The sequence below is a fragment of the Pongo abelii genome, chromosome 16 (assembly GCF_028885655.2).
Source record: "Pongo abelii isolate AG06213 chromosome 16, NHGRI_mPonAbe1-v2.0_pri, whole genome shotgun sequence".
In the NCBI taxonomy this organism is placed as follows: domain Eukaryota; kingdom Metazoa; phylum Chordata; class Mammalia; order Primates; family Hominidae; genus Pongo; species Pongo abelii.
The window spans coordinates 45,193,532-45,214,660 of NC_072001.2; the positions used below are offsets into that span (position 1 = coordinate 45,193,532).

Here is a 21,129-nt window from a genome sequence, read left to right on the forward strand (position 1 = left end):
ATAATAATAATTAATTTAGAACTTCTTGTTTTTAGCTGCCCAAGTTCCTGTAGCCATGGGGGGAGCCTGCTCCCCAGGTGCAGCACTCCCTCCTTGGAGATGCAGTGAACACGGGTATCTCCTGCACCACCAAAGTTTTTACTGCACTCTCAGAAATATATAATGAAAACAATTACCTCCTGTTTTTCTCCTAAAAGAGGCAGTCGATGCATAAAATCTCCAGAAAAGCTCTATAAAAGAAACACAAAACAAAAAATTAAAGGTGTGTAAATACTAGAAGAAAAGTGTAGCTCAAAATACAAAGAAATGGTTAAAACAAAACACCACACCCTAACTAGTAAATATAATAACACAGTATCAGTAGATAAAACATTTCCAGTTAACCACAAACAAGTGAATAAAACCCTGCTGGGAACTAGAAAATAGTATCAAACCAAAATGGCCATTCAATTTTTCTATGAGAATAATAAACATTTAAGAATGACGAAGCCTTAGATATAGGATGTATGCTTAGGATAGAAGAATCTTAGATCATTTCCCCTCATTCTACAAATGAGTAAAATGTGGCTCAAAACTACAAAGCTTTAGACAAAGAAATAGGATTCAAACCTAACCTAATATTCTTTTTTTTTTTTTTTTTTGAGACAGAGTCTTGCTCTGTTGCACAGGCTAGAGTGCAGTGGTGTGATCTTGGCTCACTGCAAGCTCCGCCTCCCAGGTTCACGCCATTCTCCTGCCTCAGCCTCCCGAGTAGCTGGGACTACAGGTGACCGCCACCACGCCCGGCTAATTTTTTTTGTATTTTTAGTAGAGACAGGGTTTCACCGTGTTAGCCAGGATGGTCTCAATCTCCTGACCTCATGATCCACCCACATCAGCCTCCCGAAGTGCTGGGACTACAGGCGTGAGCCACCGCGCCCGGCCTAAACCTAATATCCTTGATGCTTAGGTCTGCTGTCCCTTCCATCATACTACATTTCATGCCTGTAAAAAAACTACACTAATTATCTTTCTTACCAGTTATCAGTAGATGAGGCATTCTCCTTCCTGAGTAACGAGACTGTGTAATTCAACCCTGTTACATTAGACTGGAGGAGGAGAGGAAACTTTACCAATAAGCCAAGACCCTGGAAAGATTATAGCACATCTAAAAGTAGTCAGCCTCCGGCATTCAGATGCAACAGGTAGCTTTCCATAATCAAATCCAAGAAAGACCAACCAATCCTCCTAGTCTAAGGGATAAATTTGGAAAACCAACAGAAAACATACAAACTACACAACATCACATTGTTTCTAGCTTTCTCTACCATTCTTTCACCATCTTAAAGCTATTTTCTTTTCCCTCCAAGACCATAAAATCTAAGTTATAATAAAAGCGGAACTCTTCCTTCAATTACCAATTACTTCATCTGCTCATCAATTATCCATTTTTTTTTTTTGAGACCAAGTTTCGCTCTCGTCGCCCAGGCTGGAGTGCATTGACACTATCTCAGCCTCCTGGGTTCAAGTGATTCTCCCACCTCAGCCTCCCGAGTAGCTGGGATTACAGGCAACTGCCACCATGCCCGGCTAATTTTTTTGTAGAGACAGGGTTTCACCATGTTGGCCAGACTGGTCTTGAACTCCTGACCTCAGGTGATCCGCCCACCTCGGCCTCCCAAAGTGCTGGGATTACAGGCCTGAGCCACCGCGTCTGGCCTCAATTACCAATGATTAAATTTGTCTTCTTAATAAGAAACTTTACTTCTAGTAATTTGACAGTTCAAGGCAAGTTGCTAAATATTCCAAAATAATTTTTAAATATAGTAAGGACAAGTATAGATGATAATTACTATAACTATTTTCAACACATATAAAATTTTTCTATCAAAAAACTGAGATTACTATTTCTAAGACAACAAAATTTGATATCAGAATCTCCACTTACATGATTACATATGTGTAAGCACGAAAAATGTATGATTATTCACATCTCCCTCTTTCTACAAAATTAAGGTGTGAAATTGAACTCTAAGACGATGATACCCTTCTAATTTCAGATCTATAGAAGTAAATTTTAAAAACCCTGATTTTTCTGGGAACATATTAATTAGATGGAGACCAGAGAATTAAAAATGTGACATTTTAAATGTCCATCAACAGATGAATGGGAAAACAAAATGTGGTACATACATACAATAGTATATCATTTAGCCTTAAAAAGGAATGAAATTCTGATAATGCTATAACATGGATGAACCTTAAAAACATTATGCTAAGTGGAAGAAGTCAGACAAAAAAGAACAAAAGTTGTATGATTCTATTTATATGAGGTATCTAGAATAGTCAAATTCATGGAAAGTAGAAGAGTGGTTACCATGGTCTTGGGGTTGGAAGGTGGGGAATTTTTGTTTAATAGGTATGATGTTTCAGTTTGGGATGATAAAAGTACTAGAGATGGGGCTCAGCCCGGTGGCTCACACCTGTAATCCCAGCATTTTGGGAGGCCAAGGTGGGTGGATCACTTCAGGTCAAGAGTTCAAGACCAGCCTGGCTAACATGGTGAAATCCTGTCTCTACAGAAAATACAAAAAAAATTAGCCAGGCGTAATGATGTTAATCTGTAGCCCTAGCCACTTGGGAGGCTGAGGTGAAAGAATTGCTTAGATCCAGGAGGTGGAGACTGCAGTGAGCTGAGATTGTGCCACTGCACTCCAGCCTGGGGGACAGAGTGAGAATCTCCTTGGGAAAAAAAAAAAGTACTGGAGATGGGTTGATGGCTGCACAGCAATGTGAATATATTTAATGCCACTGTATTATACACTTAGAAATGGTTAAAATGGTAAATTTTATGTAGTGTATATTTTACCACAATAAAAAAAATGGGGGTTTGCTTTTTACATACAAAGGAAAGTACAACCTCTCTTTGATAAGATGAATATGTAAGTGGCTGACTGTGTACCTATCAGAACATGCTTCCACTTACTTCTGCCAAAAGAAATACTTGAGGTGTGGGAAGTGGATATAGCCAAAAATATATACATTTCATTTTTTACCTATTCTATTTATCTCCAACCACTTTCAAAGATTACCTGTGTTTTAAAGAGTTCACTGCAGTTCTGGAACAATTTTGATGATGTTTGATATTTCCCAGACAAGCCTCTTTTTTCCTTAAGTTTTTCCAAATACAACTCTACTTCTTCTGCCTGGAAAAAGAGATGATACAGAGTAGTTAACTCACCTTCCAAAAAATAAGATAGTAAGAGCACAGCACAACAAATAGTTCACCTATAGTACAAATACAATTTTGAGTTTGCTATTTTAAAAATGAACAGCATTAGATAAAGGCTCTGTATAAAAGTATCTAAGAATCGAACACTATTAGACTCAAGGACTATTAGACTCTAGTCTTTGGCTCACAAGGCATAGTTCCACTAACAATTCTGAGTAGACTGGGAAACTGCCAGAGTGTAGAGGGTTTTGTCACATTAAAATATACTTAAAAGATTTACTTGACCAAATTAACAACATCAACAAAAAGATATTCATGCTCATAAGCTAAGATAGAGCAGAAAATTGTTGCAAGCACAAAACTAGGATAATCTTTTTAAAAATGCAAATTGGGAGATAGAAACAGAATGGAAAAGGTCTGAAAAATTCAACTCAGAACTATATATATGTATATATATATATTTTTTAACTTATTTTAGGTTCCGGTATACATTCGCAACTTTGTTATATAGGTAAACTGAATTCACAGGGGACTGTTTTACAGATTATTTCATCACCCAGGTACTGCCTAGTACTCAAGAGTTATTTTTTCTGATCCTCTCCCTCCTCCCACCCTCCACCCTCAAGCAGGCCCAGTGTCTGTCGTTCCCCTCTTTGTGATCATGTGTTCTCAACATTCAGCTCCCATTTATAAGTGAAAACGTGGTATTTCGCTTTCTGTTCCTGTGTTAGCTTGCTAAGGATAATGGCCTCCAGCTCCTTCTGTGTTCTTGCAAAGGAAATGATCTCATTCTTTTTTATGGCTGCATATGTATCACATTCTTTTTTATGGCCGCATATGTACCACATTTTATTTATCCAGTTTACCATTGATGGGCATTTAGGTTGATTCCATGTCTTTGCTATTGTGAACAGTGCTGCAGTGAACATATATGTGCATGTGTCTTTATGGTAGAATGATTTATATTACTTTGGATATATAACCAGTAATGGGATTGCTGGGTCAAATGGTAATTCTGTTTTTAGCTCTTTGAGGAATTGCCACACTGCTTTCCACAGTGGTTGAACTAATTTACACTCCCACTAACAATGTATAAGCATTCCCTTTTCTCCACAACCTTGCCAGCATCTATTATCCTTTAACTTTTTAATAATAGCCATTCTGATGTGAGATGATATCTCACTATGATTTTGATTTGCATTTCTCTAATAATCAATGATACTGAGCTTTTTTTTTCATATGCTTGTTGGCTGTATATCTTCTTTTGAAAAGTGTCTGTTCATGTCCTTTACCCACTTTTCTATGGGGTTGTTTTTTGCATATAAATTTGTTTAAGTTCCTTATAGAGGCTGGATATTAGACTTTGTTGGATGCATAGTTTGCAAATATTTTCTCCCATTCTGTAGGCTGTCTACTCTATTGATAGTTTCTTTTGCTGTGCAGAAGCTCTTAAGCTTAATTAGATCCCATTTGTCAATTTTTGCTTTTGTTGCAATTGCTTTTGGCATCTTCATCATGAAATCTTTGCCACTTCCCATGTCCAGAATGGTATTGCCTAGGTTGTCTTCCAGGGTTTTTATAGTTTTGGGTTTTACATTTAAGTCTTTAATCTATCTTGAGTTGATTTTTGAATATGGTGTGAGGAAGGGGTCCAGTTTCAATCTTCCGCCAGCACGCTATCGCAGCACTATCTACTAAATAGGGAGTCCTTTTCCCATTGCTTGTTTTTGTCAGCTTTGTTAAATATCAGATGGTTGTAGGTGTGCGGCCTTATTTCTGGGCTGTCTTCTCTGTTCCATTGGTCTTTGTGTCTGTTTTGGTTACTGTAGCCCTGTACTACAGTTTGAAGTCAGGTAATGTGATGCTTCCAGCTTTGTTCTTTGAGCAATATATTTTCAACGCTCAAGTATTCTGGATTATGGCAATTCTCAAAAGTGTGGCCGTTGAACCATAGTCAAAACTATTTTCATGGCTGGGCACAGTGGCTCACGCCTGTAATCCCAGCACTTTGGGAGACTGAAGCAGGTGGATCACCTGAGGTAAGGAGTTCGAGACCAGCCTGGCCAACATGGCAAAACCCCATCTTTACTAAAAATACAAAAATTTGCCGGGTGTGGTGGCAGACACCTGTAATCCCAGCTACTCGGGAGGCTGAGGCTGGAGAATCACTTGAACCCGGGAGGCAGAGGTTGAGGTGAGCTGAGATCGCGCCACTGCACTCCAGCCTGGGTGACAGAGTTAGACTCCATCTCAAAAAAAAAAAAAACTATTTTCATAATAATAATAGTATGCTATTTGACTTGTAATGATATTACAAAAGCAACAGTGGGTAAAACTGTTGCCTCTTATCAGGAACTAAGGCAGTGGCACTTAATTGTACTAGCAGTCATATTCTTCATAGCCACAAACTGGCAGTTTTTAATAATGCCAGTTTTATGTAAGAATCTCCTAGATAAAGCAGTAAAAATTATTGTTATTAAATCTGGACCTTTTGAGTACCTGACTTTTTAAATAATCTAGGTGACAAAATGGAAAGTATGCAAAATACAATAAATTATTGTCGAGATAAAGCACTCTGCAATTGCTTTGACTTGTGAGTTAAACTAATCATTTTTTCCACGAAACACCATATTTACTTGAAAGAATGACTGAAAAACTACCATTACTCAGACTTGGTTATTTGAGAGATACTTCTCTGGAAATGGGCAACGGAGGCTGTCCCCTCAAGGAAGACAACTGACAGTATTCACTGCCAAAATAAAATTTGAGATTTCAAGCAAAAACTGGAATTTTGAAGAACTTGTATCTGCTACACTGAATTTAACGGCTTCCAAAACTTAAGAACCTACTAATGAGATGAAGAGGGCAGGGTATAGTTATAAACAATGTAATTTTTAGCTAAGTGTGAAATGAGTTAATATTTAGAAAATGTATATAATTCAGTCAACTGCTATTTTCTAAATGACCAATAAATGATGCTACAAGATCACACACAGGTAAAAGATACATTCATGTCAGTGGATTTCTTATCAGAGTACAAAAAAAGTTCATTAATATTTCAGATTCCACATTGCAACTAACCTTTAAAAACTTCCACTTGTTGAGTTTTGGTATAGAATCAAAAAAGAATATCCTCAGTTATCTGAAAAGGCCATTAAAACACCATGCCTTTTCCCAACTATATATCTGTATGAGGTCATTATTTTCTACATGTACTTAAGCCAAATTATTGCAACAGACTGAGTGAAGGAGGGAATATAAGAATCCAGTGATCTTCTGTTATGCCAGATAGTAAACAAATTTACAAAAATACAAAATAATCCTACTCTTCTATGTGGTTTCCTGGGAAAAACAGTTATTTATATTAACATGTAATAAGTTTATTATTGCTACTTTAAAATAAATTAATAAATGTTTTTATATTTTCTCAGTTGTAATTTCTAATAGCATAACCCACATGCTCAAAGGCTTTCTGGAGTCCACAATAATTTTTACAAATATAAGAGTTCTGAAACCAAAAAGTTTGAGAATTGATGGTCTGCAAATTGGGAAGCATGCATTCTAGTTTCAGCTCTCCTCCTCCATAGCTACATGATACTCTTTCCTCTATGAAATTAAGAGACTGGAACCAGATAATCACTAAGGTCCAAGAAAAGTCTGTAATTTTATGTTCCTTACCTTGAAGTTATAGATTTCATTGTAACAATCAGCGCTTTTCAGATACCAGGTTATATTCAAAGACAGGTCACAAGGTTCTCCATCAACTACAAAAGAAGAAATCTTTGTTAACAAAAGATAATTCCCCAACAAAGCATGTTTCCTAAACTGTTAACCTACATCCTATTTATTTCCTACCCTAAACTGAGATACTCAAAAACCATCCTTTTTCCAAACATAAGGTATTGAAATAATACATGCAAAAAGAGCTGGATATTAAGATAAAAGTATTGTTGTTCATAGAAAAATAGCAGGTAAACAGCTTTTAACCTCCGGAAACTGTGGATCTATTTTTATGCCATAAAGTCCTAACTTCTGGATCTCTATTGGGAAAAACCTGGGAGTGATAAAGCAGTCCTAAATTCAAGCCAGTCTTCTATTATTTAAGTATTTATTGAGCAGGCTAGGTGCGGTAGCTCACACCTATAACCCCAGAAGTTTGGGAGGCCAAGGCAGGGGGATCGCTTGAGCCCAGGAGGTCAAGTCTGCAGTGAGCCATGATGGTACCACTGCAGTCTAGCCTGGGCGACAGAGCGAGACCCTGTCTCAAACAACATAAATAAATAAATAAATAAATAAATAAATAGCACAAGTATACAAAGGTATAATGGCACACTGTTAGGCCAAAGAGGGAAATGAATGGAAACAAATTATTAAGACCCTTCAAATGGCTAGCCGAAGAGACAAGCGATAATAAAATTAGGAATGCATGTCACAAGGCAATATTCACAACTGTTAAATGGTGTTAAATGATGATATACTTAATAGTTCCACTGAGAGCAAAATTGGTATCTCAGACCTTGAAAGATATCAAGATAGAACAGAAAGAGCAATGAACAAAAAGCAAACATGGCTGTGGAAGGTAGAAATAGCAAAAGCAAAGATAAGAGTATCAGATTTTTTTTCAAAGCCTACCTTAAAAGAGGCCTCAAGGAAGCTCATGTTATCATGGAAGCTTCATAAAGCTCATTAAACACAGTTTGGAACACAGTATTCTAATGGATCAAGACATTATTCTGAAGACTTGGGAGGGTAAATCTGGACTATATGACTGATTAGCTGGAGGAAGTCAGTATTCGCTTTTATCTTTGATTCTAGCTATGAAAGGAAAAATATACTAAAGACTCCCTACTTTATACACATGTGACAAAAATAAACATGACTGCATTTAGGAATCTACTTTTCGTTCATAACAAAAGACGCAACCTAATTATAAGCTTCCTTTTTTCTTTCTTTTAAACTGTTTTCTCAAACTAATTTTTAAATGACCAATACATTTTCAAAGGACTCTATTAGAATGTTCAAAAATTTGACCTGTTGGATAGAATTTATGGAAATGATAAAAAGCAATCGGGCTACGAACTATTCAAAATAATCCATACAGAGACAGGATTAACTAATAAAAAGTCAGTAAGAACACATCCCCCAAACAGGAGACTTGTAAGGAAATTTGGCAGCAAAAATACTGGTGTTTATGTTAAAAGACAATATTTAGAACTTTAAATGAAAGGCTTTAAGGGACAATAAAAATGGTCCCAGCCATTCCATGGAAAAGCTATATACCATCCCTCAAAAAGTACAAAATCAAAGACAACTGGTAAATATGAGAAAGCACAGAAATAACAAAGCAAAAGATAATGTAAATGTTAAAGTGTCTCAGGCCGGGCATGGTGGCTCACACCTGTAATCCCAGAACTTTGGGAGGCCAAGGCAGGCAGATAACTTGAGGTCAGGAGTTCGAGACCAGCCTGGCCAATATGGTGAAACCCCATCTCTGCTAAAAATACAAAAATTAGCCGGTGTGGTGGCACGCTCCTATAGTCCCAGCTACTCGGGAGGCTGAGGCAGGAGAATCGCTTGAACCCAGGAAGCAGAGGTTACAGTGAGCCGAGATCGTGCCACTGCATTCCAGCCTGGGCATCACAGCAAAACTCCGTCTCAAAAAACAACAACAAAAAATAAAGTGCCTCAAATCCTCCAAAAACAATGAAATATAAACACTTCAAAATACGCAGTTGGGGCCGGGCATAGAGACTCATGCCTATAATCCCAGCTACTCAGGAGGCTGAGGCAGGAGAATCGCTTGAACCTGGGAGGCGGAGGTTGCAGTAAGCCAAGATCGCACCACTGCACTCCAGTCTGGGTGACAGAGCGAGACACCATCTTAAAAAAAATGCAGTTGGTTTAACTTGGCAAAACACCACCAGATCAAACTACAAGTGAAAAAAGACTGGAGCTAATAAAAGAATAGAACAGCAAACAGGCTGTCAGGCTATTCCAAAAGACAAGGGTTACTAGGTTACCTAGTAAACCAATCTCACAAGGCCAGTGTCAGAGTAGATTTGGTCTAAATCAAATGTAAGTCATTGGTCAGGAGACTGATTATATATTCATGGATATAGTATATACTCTTCAGAGAAATTCTACCTGCTCTTTTCACTCCCACTAGAATGTAAGCCCGATGAGGGAAGAACATTTTTCTATTACTTCCCCGCAGTCTATGCAATAAGTAATAATTACTCACTAAACAATTGAAAAGAATAAAATTATCCAACTATGACTTATAATTTTGCACTTCCGTGAAGACAGTATGCATAGAATCACACATCTATCATCAGGATTTTTATCCCTCATCTAGACATAAAGCTGCCCAAGATCAATCATTCTCTAAATTAAAGCCAGTTTCAGAACTAAAAGGAAGCTTTTATTGAAAACACAATGGGATACTTCAGATTCAGATACAGTCATTTTTCCACTAGACAAACTAGTTTTGTTCCACATAATCCCTATTTCTTGATAATATCTGAGCTTCCTCTTCCAAGGCAGTAAAATACTCCTTTTGTAAATAAAAGATCTACTAAATATATTCCTTCACAGCCAACGGCCTGACAAACCTAGGTCATGTCTGCAGTAAACATTTAACAAGCACACAAGAGTTAAACCTCTTTAATCTACACAGAACAGATTAAAACAACCATGCAGGGAATCAACCCCAACATAATCACAGTCATGCACTACATAACATTTCAGTAAATGAAAGACTACATATACAACAGGGGTCCCATAAAATTGTAATATCGTATTTGTACTCTACTTTCCTATGTTTAGATATACAAAAACTTACCATTGTGTTACAACCACCTATAGTATTCAGTACAGTAACATGTTATACAGGTTTATAGCCTAGGAGCAACAGGCTGTACCATACAGACTAGGCATGTAGTGCCATCCAGTTTTAAGTATACTCTATGATGTTTGCATAATGACAAAATCACCTAAGGATGCTTTCTCAGAAAGTATCAACTGTAAATGAAATTCGACTGAGATGTGACTGAATATTCAATGTAGTATATACAGCATATATATTAATATATATTTATATACTAATATATAATGTATACATAGTGTATATATGCAATGTAAACACCAGAAAAACAAGAGAAGAAAATAAAGTTCACACGAGTACTTTGAAGATGATTCAGTAAAAGGACCTTAGTAATACTAAAAATATTTATACTTAAATAATGCCAGACTATTAGATTTCAGAACTTAAAAGACAGGTAATTTAAAACATTACCTATAAATTTTTAAAATTCAAATTAAAACTTCATGAAATTCAAAAACTCACACTTCAGGAAGATAGTGGTATTTCTGAAGAGGATCTTTCCAAAACTAAAATAATTTTTCCCCTGCAAACATAAAGGAAAGATAATTAGCCTCAGATGGCTTCAATTACCAAAGCATCATATAACTAAGACTGCTAGAAATTCCAACTTAACTTAAATCTTTATAGGACGTACCCCTTAATCAGTTCATTCCCTTTACTCACCAATCACTGCTCAGAATAACCAATCATTTTTTCTAATGAACTATTCTGTGTGCAAATAACCAGAGTTTTATTTTCAAATCTAAAAAGACTTAACTATTAACCATTTTAGTAACAAGTAAAAACCTAATTGAACAACCGAAAATCTTCCACTGAACAAAAGGTATAACGTTTACCATATATAAAAGCCCAAATAAGATTTGGACATCACAATCAGTGAGCAGAACAGAATGAAACAAAAAGGCCAACGTAGGTTTAATGGGGCTAATGCTTTTCAGCATTTCCTCCCTGCATCTGGTTTTTGTCTGCTCACAGGACTACACCTGTTACTGAAATAAGGTATAAAATGGGTAAGGGGCAGCAAGGGTCAACCCATGTAGTTAATTATCCAAATGAAAGACTAGCCTTACCACATTAAATTTTAGGTACTATTTCTTCCATTTTAACCATTCCCATGTTAAAACACATTTTTTAAATCTCTATGCTTTCTAGTCACACAGTAAAGCTTAGAATAGCCATTCCAAAGTTGAAGCGAAGTCGAACTATCTCGTAAGCAGAATTACTCAAGGACCAAGAAGTGCAGAGGAAGAAAAAGAAAGAAAGAAATGAAGACTCCTATTTACATATCTTTCTTATCCAACCCGGGGACACTGGATTCTGTGAAACATCTGAAAGATAAACAACTCTCCGTTTGTACATCAAGTTTACATCTCAAGTCAGGCACTGAAAGTTCTGTTTTTCTGATGAGAAGCCGCTCCACCACTCCCTTCTGTTGCTGAAGTGGCCCTTACATTCCCGCTAGCCTAATCACACAAGTGCGCGGCTTTCCACGCCAGAGAGGTGGGTCCCAGTTGGCCAGCCACACAGACCATCCCGGCAACCCCACCTCTTTTGAAGAGACTTTTGCGGAACCTTCATGGACCCCTTGAGCCGCCGTAGCCCCACCCCTTGCTCCTCTAGGTTCAGACGTTAGTGAAGTGAATACTCACCGACGGTATAGGAATGTGCCATTTGGACCGGTCGGCAGCAGCTACGGGTGCCGGTCCCGCACTGAAAAACGACAGTGGTGACGGCTGAGCTCCCAGAAGCAGAAGAATGACAGGCAACACCTGAAGCCACGCAGCCGCCGCCATCTTCACAGCCGTGGAGTGCCTACCGAAAGCATTTCACCCTCTTCCGGTTCGTCCCGCCTTCTTCCGGCTCTGCTCTGAGGGCGGGATTATCCGGGTCCTGGAAACGTCGCGGGGCTTGTTTGCTGTGCGACGTAGCGGCCCCTCCCTCAGACAGTCGTCTGTGCGCCGTGAGACTTTGGACCTACTGCGCAGGCGTCATCCTGTTGGAACCTGGTCAGCTGGGTTAGGGAGATCGTTACATGCCCGCCTGGCCTGAGTCTTTTCTGTCTCCCAGCCCTTAAAGGTTTTGGGACCAGGCAGTCACCCAGTGCAGGATGTGGCTCTCTACTTCTCCCGCTTGCCCCAGCCCCTCATCGCTTCTAAGTCAGTGTCAGACTTTAGGGCCAGAAAGTCTGGAAAAGCCCTAAGTCTGGCTGCCCGAGTGGCGTCTAGTAGTGAGTTCTCCGCTTTGGGTGGTATTTAAGCAAAGGCTGGAATTCGGCGGTGGTGGAGTACACGCGATTCCTAGACTGGGTAGTGTAACAACCTTCAAAGGCCCCTTCTAGCCCTGAAGAGTACAATGCTGCAGTAGAATCTGGCCGAAGACCTAGCCTCCAGCAAAGACCTGGCCGGCACTTCCCACTCTTAACCGAAAACGGAGACAGAGAGGGTCAGTTTTCAAAATCTGTGGCGTGACCCCGCCACTGAGATAGATCTGCAGATGCTTCGTCCCAGTCAGGGAGGCCGTCTCGGCATTTCCCGGTTCTTAAAGCTCTTGATTTTTACCCTCTAGGACTCATTGCGTACACGCCCTCACCGCCGCCCAGTTTCGGTTCCTAACAAAAGCACGTTCCTCATCAGCCACCCATAATCAAGACCAATTTGCCAAATAAATCATTGTAGAAACGCTAGTTTGGGCCTGAAAAATTCCAGGAGCAAGAGTCAAGATTTGTCACTCCATGAGGATCTGGAGGGGACTCCCTGCCCAGAAACTTGGCGATGAAGTGCTGGTTGTAATTTTAGAAAGACACCCAATCGGCTTTTTTAAAAGATCGCCCAGGGCCCTCGTCCTGAGAGCTGGGAGCTGGTCGGAGTGACAGAGAAGCCATGGAAGCAGCTGTGAAAGAGGAAATAAGGTAAAGGCCAAGTGCTTCTGTAGCGAGTTACCCCAGGGTCCCTAGAAACAGGGAATATAGTACCTGAAAGTACCTGAAAACATTTTGGCTTTGAAGATTTCATTGTGTTTTAATTGCATTTCTTATTTGCGTATTTGGTATTTGCTCACCTTTGTCTTTTCTCTCAATTCGCAGGGAGTTAGTTGATATTAATAGCCTCTCATAAAATACTTTCAGGATGGTTAAATAGGCCGGGTGCAGTGGCTCGCGCAGGTAATCCCACAGCACTTTGGGAGGCCAAGGAGGGAGGATCGCTTGAGTTCAGGGAGTTCGAGACCCCCTCCCCGCCCCCTCAGAGTCTCAGCCACTTGGGAGACCAGTGGGAGGATGGATTTGGAGGCTGCAGTGAGCTGTGATCTTGTCACTGCTTGGGCAACAAAGTGAGACCCTGTCTCCAAAAAAAAGGATGGTTAAGTAACATTAACAGTGGAAAAGTTGCAATCATAACTCTTAACACATGAATTTCAGGCATGTTGCTTTCCAAGTTCATCTATAATCACCCCTTCCTACATCATCCCAGAGTTAATTCTTCAAAGCTGTAAAGAGGAAACAAAAGATTCTCTGATCTTTGTACACTTGATTAAAATAAACTGGGCCGGGTCGCTCATGCCTGTAATCCCAGCACTTTGGGAGGCCTATAGGTGGGCAGATTGCTTGAACCCAGGAGTTCAAGACTAGCCTGAGCAACATGCTGAATCCCTGTCTCTACAAAAATTTTAAAGTTAGCCAGACGTGGTGATGTGGGCCTGTAGTCCCAGCTACTCAGGAGGCTGAGGCGGGAAGATAGCCTGAGCCCAGGAGGCGGCAGTTGCGGCAAGCCAAGATCGTGCCACTTCACCCCAACATAGGCAGAGCGAGATCCTGTCTCAAAAAAAATTTTTTAAATAAATTAAAATAAACGGACAAAGACTGAGTTCAGTGAAGGACAAACAGTTTTTTGGTATGGCCAAGTATATCTGCCTGGGCTTGTTTTCATAATATTTCAACATTTGTGTTCAGTCATAGCTTTCTACATAATCATGGACATGCTGACTACAGATGCATTCAGCCACACTGGTGCATGAAAGCCGGTGTTATTTTTTTTTCTCCTTATAATCTGTAGTTGTTTTAATCAGATGGAGGCTAGTTTAAATACATATACTCAAACTTCAATATACATATATCTCACTCATGTTTTTATTCCAGAAACAGCTCTTCTAGAAACTTGGTTTTAAAAAACATGGCCCCTGGATTGTCACCTCATCTTAAAAAGCAAGAAATTCCCCTTCTACGTCTGTTCTGTTCTTATTCTAGCACCTTGCACCTCTATTAAAGCATTTGTCAGCTTGTATTGTGATTGCTGGTAAAACCCTAACTGATAGCTTGAACACAGTTCATATCTTCCTCAGAGCCCAGCACCCAGGAAGAATATTCTGAAAATATTTTGTTGAATAAATCGGTGGGTGGATTATGGTTCTTAGTTTGTCTGGTTGGTTGGTTTTGGTTTGTTCGTTTTAGGATGCTGTTTTGGTTTTGCTCCTTCAGATTTTACTTTTGCAGTCATAGCCTTAAGTCATTATTTCAAAAGAATATGTCCTCATAAGTGACAGTGATCTTTTCCCATTACTTTCGGAGTAATCCCAGAACCTGATGTTTTGTTGTTTACCTCAGAGGATATACAAAAGACTATTGTTCTGCAGCATAATGTGCTATTATGTTATACTATGGCCATGACACAATTTTGCGTTGCAGAATAGACTCCAAAGGTTTATTTTGCGTGTTCATACTATAGTTAGAGAAGGTAGAAAAGTTGGATTCACAAGCCCTGTGTGAAATAAATTTCTCAAAATGCCTTTTTATTTAGTGTTGAAGATGAAGCTGTAGATAAAAACATTTTCAGAGACTGTAACAACATTGCATTTTACAGGTAAGGAAAATAAATATAGTAACTAGATCAAAACATCTCTGACAGTATTTCAAAATTGATGCTTATTAAAATTTCGAGAACTATCCTTTCCAAGGAAAGGATAATTTAATAATTAAGGAAATCATTAGACAGGAGACTCACTTTTAAGTTTATACATTTACTCCTGAAGTATTTAAATTTTTCAGTAAACAGCTATTTTATTTTAAAAGCCAAAATATTTTTAAACTAGTTTTAAATTTTGATGCTTTGAATAGATAACACTTTTACATGGTTCAAAAATAATATAAAGAGGTATACATTGAAAAATGTTGCTTCCACTCCTGTCCGCTTCTACCCATTCCTCATCTTGTCCTGAGTAACCAAATTTCTTCATTTCTTATTTATCCTTCCAGTATTTCTTTTTGTAAATACATATATTTTTATATTATTCCTTTTCTCTTTTTTTAATCACCCCTTTTTATACCAAGTAGGTTTTTTTTCCTGCTTTATAGTTTGTTCTGAGGGGGAATTCATACGAGTGCATGGAGATTGTTTCCCCTTTTTACAGCTGCATAATATTCCATGGGGTAGATAATACTATTAATATAATTTATTCAGTCTGTCTCTTATTGCTAGACCCTTGGGTTGTTTTTAATCTTTTGCTAAAATAGCACTACCACAATGAAGAGCTATACATAGATCATTTTCTACACATGCAGGTGTATTTATAGGATACATTTCTAGGAGTGGGATTACTGGGTCAAAGAGTAAATGCGTTTGAAATGTGTTAACTATTACCAGATTTCCCTCCATAGGAATTATACCATTTGTACTCCTATCAACATTGTATAAGATTGCCTGGCTGGGTGAGGTGGCTCACACCTGTAATCCCAGCACTTTGGGAGGCCAAGGCAGGCGGATCACCTGAGGTTGGGAGTTTGAGACCAACCTGACCAACATGCAGAAACCCTGTCTCTACTAAAAATACAAAATTAGCCAGGCATGGTGACGCATGCCTGTAATCCCAGCTACTTGGGAGGCTGAGGCAGGAGAATTGCTTGAACCCGGGAGGCAGAGGTTGTGGTGAGCCGAGATCGTGCCATTGCACTCCAGCCTGGGCAACAAGAGTGAAACTCCGTCTCAAAAAAAAAAAAAAAAGATTGCCTGTTTCTCCAGAGCTACAAAAAATATGCCTTTAAAATCTTCATTTTATTTTATTTTTTTTTATTTTTATTTATTTTTTTGAGACAGTCTCCCTCTGTCACCCAGGCTGGAGTGCAGTGGCGCAATCACTGCCCACCACAACCTCTACCTCCTGGGTTCAAGCGATTCTCCTGCCTCAGCCTCCGGAGTAGCTGGGATTACAGGCATGCATCACCATGCCTGGCTAATTTTTTGTATTTTTACTAGAGAGGGGGTTTCACCATGTTGGTCAGGCTGGTCTTGAACTCCTGACCTCAGATGATCCATCCGCCTTGGCCTTCCAAAGTACTGGGATTACAGGCGTGAGCCACCACACTCGGCCATAATCTTCATTTGAAAAAAAAAAGTCTTTATCTGATCTTGAAACTGAAATCATCAAAAATTATATTATACAGTATAGCTTTCTAACGTATTCACTCTCTGTTTAATAGGAAGAAAAGCGTATTATGTTAATTCTGAACAGGTGTCTAGAGGGAAGTCTACAGTGAATGCCTGGTAACCTTGTTAAACCACTAGATTATATTTAATATCCACTAGAAATTATTTAGTTACTATTAAAGTCCATTTTATGGAAAGAGGGAGGGAAATTAACAAGCTCACAAACGTCATCTGTGAAAATTGCCCCACCATCTCAAGAAAGGAGACAAGATGTCATCCTTTGAGCAACGTTATAGTAATCGTATTAGTATTCTTACTAATACTCATCTTATTAGCATTCTAATAATAAAGTTCCTGATTAGTGCTTTATTATACTACTAATACTGTTTGTGCCCTGAAATTCACTGAATATCATAGTGAATTTTAATGACTCCCATATGATAATATAGTCTTTTGGATACTGACAATCACAAGTAATTATCAAGCATCTGCATACTCCGTATCTATAGGCGTCAGAAACAGTGGCTTTCCAAGAAGTCCACCTATCAGGCATTACTGGACTCAGTCACAACAGATGAAGACAGCACCAGGTTCCAAATCATCAATGAAGCAAGTAAGGTGAGATGGAAGTATTTTCTACAGAGAATAATTTGTTTCTGTTTTTATTGGGGCTGAATGAAGTAAATTTCCACAAAAGCCAATTAAAGCTATGTATGCTTCAAAAATAAACCTTGTTAGAAAAGGAATATCAGCCTTTTAGTGATTAGTGGCTCACGCCTGTAATCCCAGCACTCTGGGAGGCAGAAGCGGGCAGATTGCTTGAGCCCAGGAGTTCGAGACCAGCCTGGGTAATATGGCGAAAACCCATCTCTACAAAAAGTACAAAAAATTATCCAGGCACAGTGGTGCATGCCTGTAGTCCCAGCTACTCAGGAGGCTGAGGTGGGAGGATCTCTTGAGCCCGGGAGGTCGAGGCTGCAGTGAGCCATGATAGTGCCGCTGCACTTCAGCCTGGGTGACACAGCAAGATCCTCCCTCAAAAAAGAACAAAGAAAGAAAGAAAATGAATGTCATCTTTTAAATCCTATACTAATAATATTGTAATCGGTATATGAATATCAGTATATAGATTGCCTGTGTATCAGATGTTTTCCTAAATGTCTTACAAATGTTATTTCCTTTTGTTTAGTCTTCATAACACATCTAAGAGGTACATTATATTATCCTAATTTTCAGATAAGGAAAATGAAGTCTAGAAAATCACTTGCCCAAAGTCTCACGTTTAGTAACCAAAATTTTCTCCTGCACCTGTCAGACGCTATCACCCACGTGCTTTCTAACACTATTACACAATGCCCAGTTGCATGTGTAGCCTGAGCAAGGTACAAATTCAGGGTATGTCCAAATCTCAAAATGCAGGTGGGCCAGGGGCAACAGGGGACAGGCAAAAGGACTATGCAGTTGAAAACCCAAGTAACAAGTGTTCCCTCACCTGAGCTGCTTCACTAGAGGTTACCATAGTTTTTGCCTAGTGAGAGGGTTAGGGAAGTATATCTTAAGTGCTTTATCTCACCCATGAAGTTGTCATGTTACTTTAGATGGGCTAGTCATAGAGGAAGCACTATGGGCTGTGCTAGGAAGTGTGACTGTGCACTAGTACCTGATGCCCTCAACCTGACCCTCACTTTCAGATCCTCCCTGCATTCTAAAGGCATCCTAAGTTTCTAAGGCCTCTGAGACCAATCTGACTTAACTGGTAATTCATATCACTGAAAGACAGTTAAGGCCATTAGGTCTGGGTCCTGTAACTGCTTGGATAATAACTGCACCAACTCACTAACAAGTCCCAGTTCTGGGAAGCTGACATTCATGGCAAAGCTGTGAACTATGTGACTACCATAGTTCCTGCCCTGCAGCGCTGTACTGATATTAGTGGGTTCTCCATAATAATTGTAAGGCCATTTAGAAATGGGTCCAAACTTTATTCCCAGACAGAAAGAACAATTGTACAGTGAGGAAAACTACCTTCATTATGGAGCTTTAGAGATTTTAGTCATATGGAGTCGTCTTCCATAACTTTCTTGCCCAAATTAAAATATGAGCTAGAATCATATCAACAGCTCTGTGTTCTTTATCCCCATCCCCTGTCCTCAGCTTCTACAACATAGTTATTGTGGCAGTACATTTAGCTCATCTCTCTTAGCTGCACAGATGGGGCAGTTAGCCTTTCTCCAAAATCTAATGCTGATTCTTACACCACCCATTTTTCTGGAGTAATTTTCCTCCTTGCCTAGTATCTTTGATACATTTGAGTTCTCAGCTCATGGTACCCCCAAAGCCATAGATCGTCTAATGCTGATTCAGGTCTCCGTTTATATTCTTATTCATATATGTTTTTTATGTATCCTTTTGTAGCCTAGTTTGGTAGCTGTTCATGGGGAAAAAAATGGGGCAGCACTGATTTCCTTCCTGGAGAGCCAACCACTGTTTGCATGTGGTCTAATAGCCTGACACCCGGCCAAACCCTTCTATTCAGGGTCAGCAGAATCAGGTGGCTCCAGGAAATGCATCAAGTCCATCAGAGGCCTTCCAGGAGTCTTTAGGCCTTGACCAGATGTCAAGAACCTTTCTGTCACGTTTTTCTTGTCATTGTCTCATTTTCTTTCCTGTTTCCATTGTGTCTAACCTGAGAGAGTTGTAGTTGTCCATAATCAGAGCAGGAATCCCTATCCATTCTTGAGGATGCTTAGTATATTGAACACCTGGTCATGAAGACGTGCTGAGGTAAAGTAAATGAGGCAAAATCACCCTGAATATCAGTGGTGAGCCAAAATGAAAATTCTCAACACAGCGTGATACCAGTTTGCGGTGGACACCCACATATGCCATTTTACATTACTGTAGATCAGTTTCTCTTTTTGGATCCTGAAAAAGTGAGGGACAGGGCTGTTCAGGTCAGGTGCCAGGACCAGAGCCCAACACCTCTGGATGCCTTCAAAGGCAAAGAAACCACAGTCCAGGAGGAGACACAGGATCTCAGCACAAGACAGCACCTGGATCAAAAGGAAGCTGAGGAGCCTGATAAACAAGGACAAATTACCTGGGACATCAGCAACGTAGCTCCCAAGACTGAGAACTTTGAGGACCTCTTGGAACAAACTCCATGCTCAGGTATTAGAAATATCGGAACCACATAGGGAATCTGCATGCCCTGATCTCAGTCAAATGTATGCAAATATATATTTTGGGAGATCACCCTGAAATTCTGCACTGAACTCCATTTTAATGTCCTGCTTGTCATGTGGTGTTGAGATGACTAGTAGGTACATAAGGTTTCATGCCGTCTGTCAGTCTGTTAGGGACAACAAAGGTGATGGTGATCACTAATGTTGCCTGCATCTTATATGCAGCTCATTGCACAGTGAAAGAGCCTCTATTAGGCCAGGCGTGGTGGCTCACGCCTATAATCCCAGCACTTTGGGACGCCAAAGCAGGCAGATCGCTTGAGGCCAGGAGTTTGAGACCAGCTATGGCCAACGTGGCAAAACCCCATCTCTACTAAAAATACAAAAATAAGGCCGAGTGTGGTGGCTCACACCTGTAATCCCAGCACTTTGGGAGGCCGAGGTGGGCAGATCACGAGGTCAGGAGTTCAAAACCAGCCTGACCAACATGGTAAAACCTGTCTCTACTAAAAATACAAAAATTAGCCAGGCATGGTGGCATGTGCCTGTAGTCCAGGCTACTCAGGAGGCTGAGGCAGGAGAATCGCTTCTCAAAAAAAAAAATACAAAAATTAGCTGGGTGTGGTGGCGCATGCCTGTAGTCCCAGCTACTCAGGAGGCTGAGGCAGGAGAATTGCTTGAACCTGGGAGTCAGAGGTTGCAGTGAGCCAAGATTGTGCCACTGCACTGCAGCCTGGGCAACACAGTGAGACTCTGTCTCAAAAAAAATTTTTTTTAATAACAAAGAACTTCTATTTAAAATGGTTTCTGGGATAAGATGGGTGTTTCAAGGAGATTGCACATTAAGATATGGTATGAGGGTGATCTGAAGTTTTAAAATAAGCTGCATACATCCACTTATTCAGAATGATAGCTTTTTATTTCAGGTTGAGAGGGACAGCCCAGAGTCTAAGAGGATCATATTCAGCTCACAGCTGCAGTTCTCAAATTACACTGATCAGGCAGATTCTGACAAATCCAACACTCTTGGTGCCTGCCTGCCCCTACACCTTTAAAACCCTTAAAGCAGTAACTTTGGAGTTGTCAAGATTTGTTAATTTTTGAATTTCTCCCTCTCAATTCCCTTCCCCAATCTGCTCCTTAATAAACAACCAGGAAGCAGAACCAAGCTTCATTCAACATTGGGTTAGGCTGCCATAACCAAATATCACAGGCTGGGCAGCTTACACAACAGATATTTATTTCTCGCAGTTCTGAAGGCTGTAAATTCCAAGATCAAGGTGCTAGCAGCTTCACTGTCTGGTGAGGGCTCTCTTCTTGGTTTGTAGATGGCTGCCTTCTTGTGCCCTCACATAGTGGAGAGAGAGTGTGTACACGAGCTCTCCGGTCTTTTCTTATAAGAGCACTAATCCATTCCTGAGGACTTCCTCAACCTCG

General features: G+C 39.8%; 2 protein-coding genes across 10 annotated transcripts in view; one reads left to right on the forward strand and one right to left on the reverse strand.

Moving 5' to 3' along the window:
• The window catches only part of TMEM87A (transmembrane protein 87A), a 62,887-nt gene extending 51,000 nt beyond the window's left edge, over positions 1 to 11,887 (reverse strand). For all 3 annotated transcript variants that reach the window (XM_054532648.1, XM_054532647.1, XM_009249750.2), the window contains exons 1-5: positions 11,744 to 11,887; positions 10,557 to 10,617; positions 6,890 to 6,975; positions 3,072 to 3,185; positions 177 to 230 (exon numbers count right to left, since the gene is read on the reverse strand). In XM_054532648.1, the coding sequence (XP_054388623.1) occupies positions 177 to 230; positions 3,072 to 3,185; positions 6,890 to 6,975; positions 10,557 to 10,617; positions 11,744 to 11,887 (459 nt within the window). The remainder of the gene's footprint in view (positions 1 to 176; positions 231 to 3,071; positions 3,186 to 6,889; positions 6,976 to 10,556; positions 10,618 to 11,743) is intronic.
• A 130-nt stretch (positions 11,888 to 12,017) lies between these two features.
• The window catches only part of GANC (glucosidase alpha, neutral C), an 82,834-nt gene continuing 73,722 nt past the window's right edge, over positions 12,018 to 21,129 (forward strand). For 4 of the 7 annotated variants that reach the window (XM_054532634.2, XM_054532635.2, XM_024232503.3 and 1 more), the window contains exons 1-3: positions 12,056 to 13,002; positions 14,885 to 14,947; positions 17,017 to 17,125. In XM_054532634.2, coding sequence (XP_054388609.1) covers positions 12,974 to 13,002; positions 14,885 to 14,947; positions 17,017 to 17,125 — 201 coding nt within the window. In that variant the 5' untranslated portion in view covers positions 12,056 to 12,973. Of the gene's footprint in view, positions 13,003 to 14,884; positions 14,948 to 17,016; positions 17,126 to 21,129 lie in introns of all 7 variants that reach the window. The other 3 variants (XM_054532632.2, XM_054532638.1, XM_054532633.2) reach the window with 2 other exon arrangements.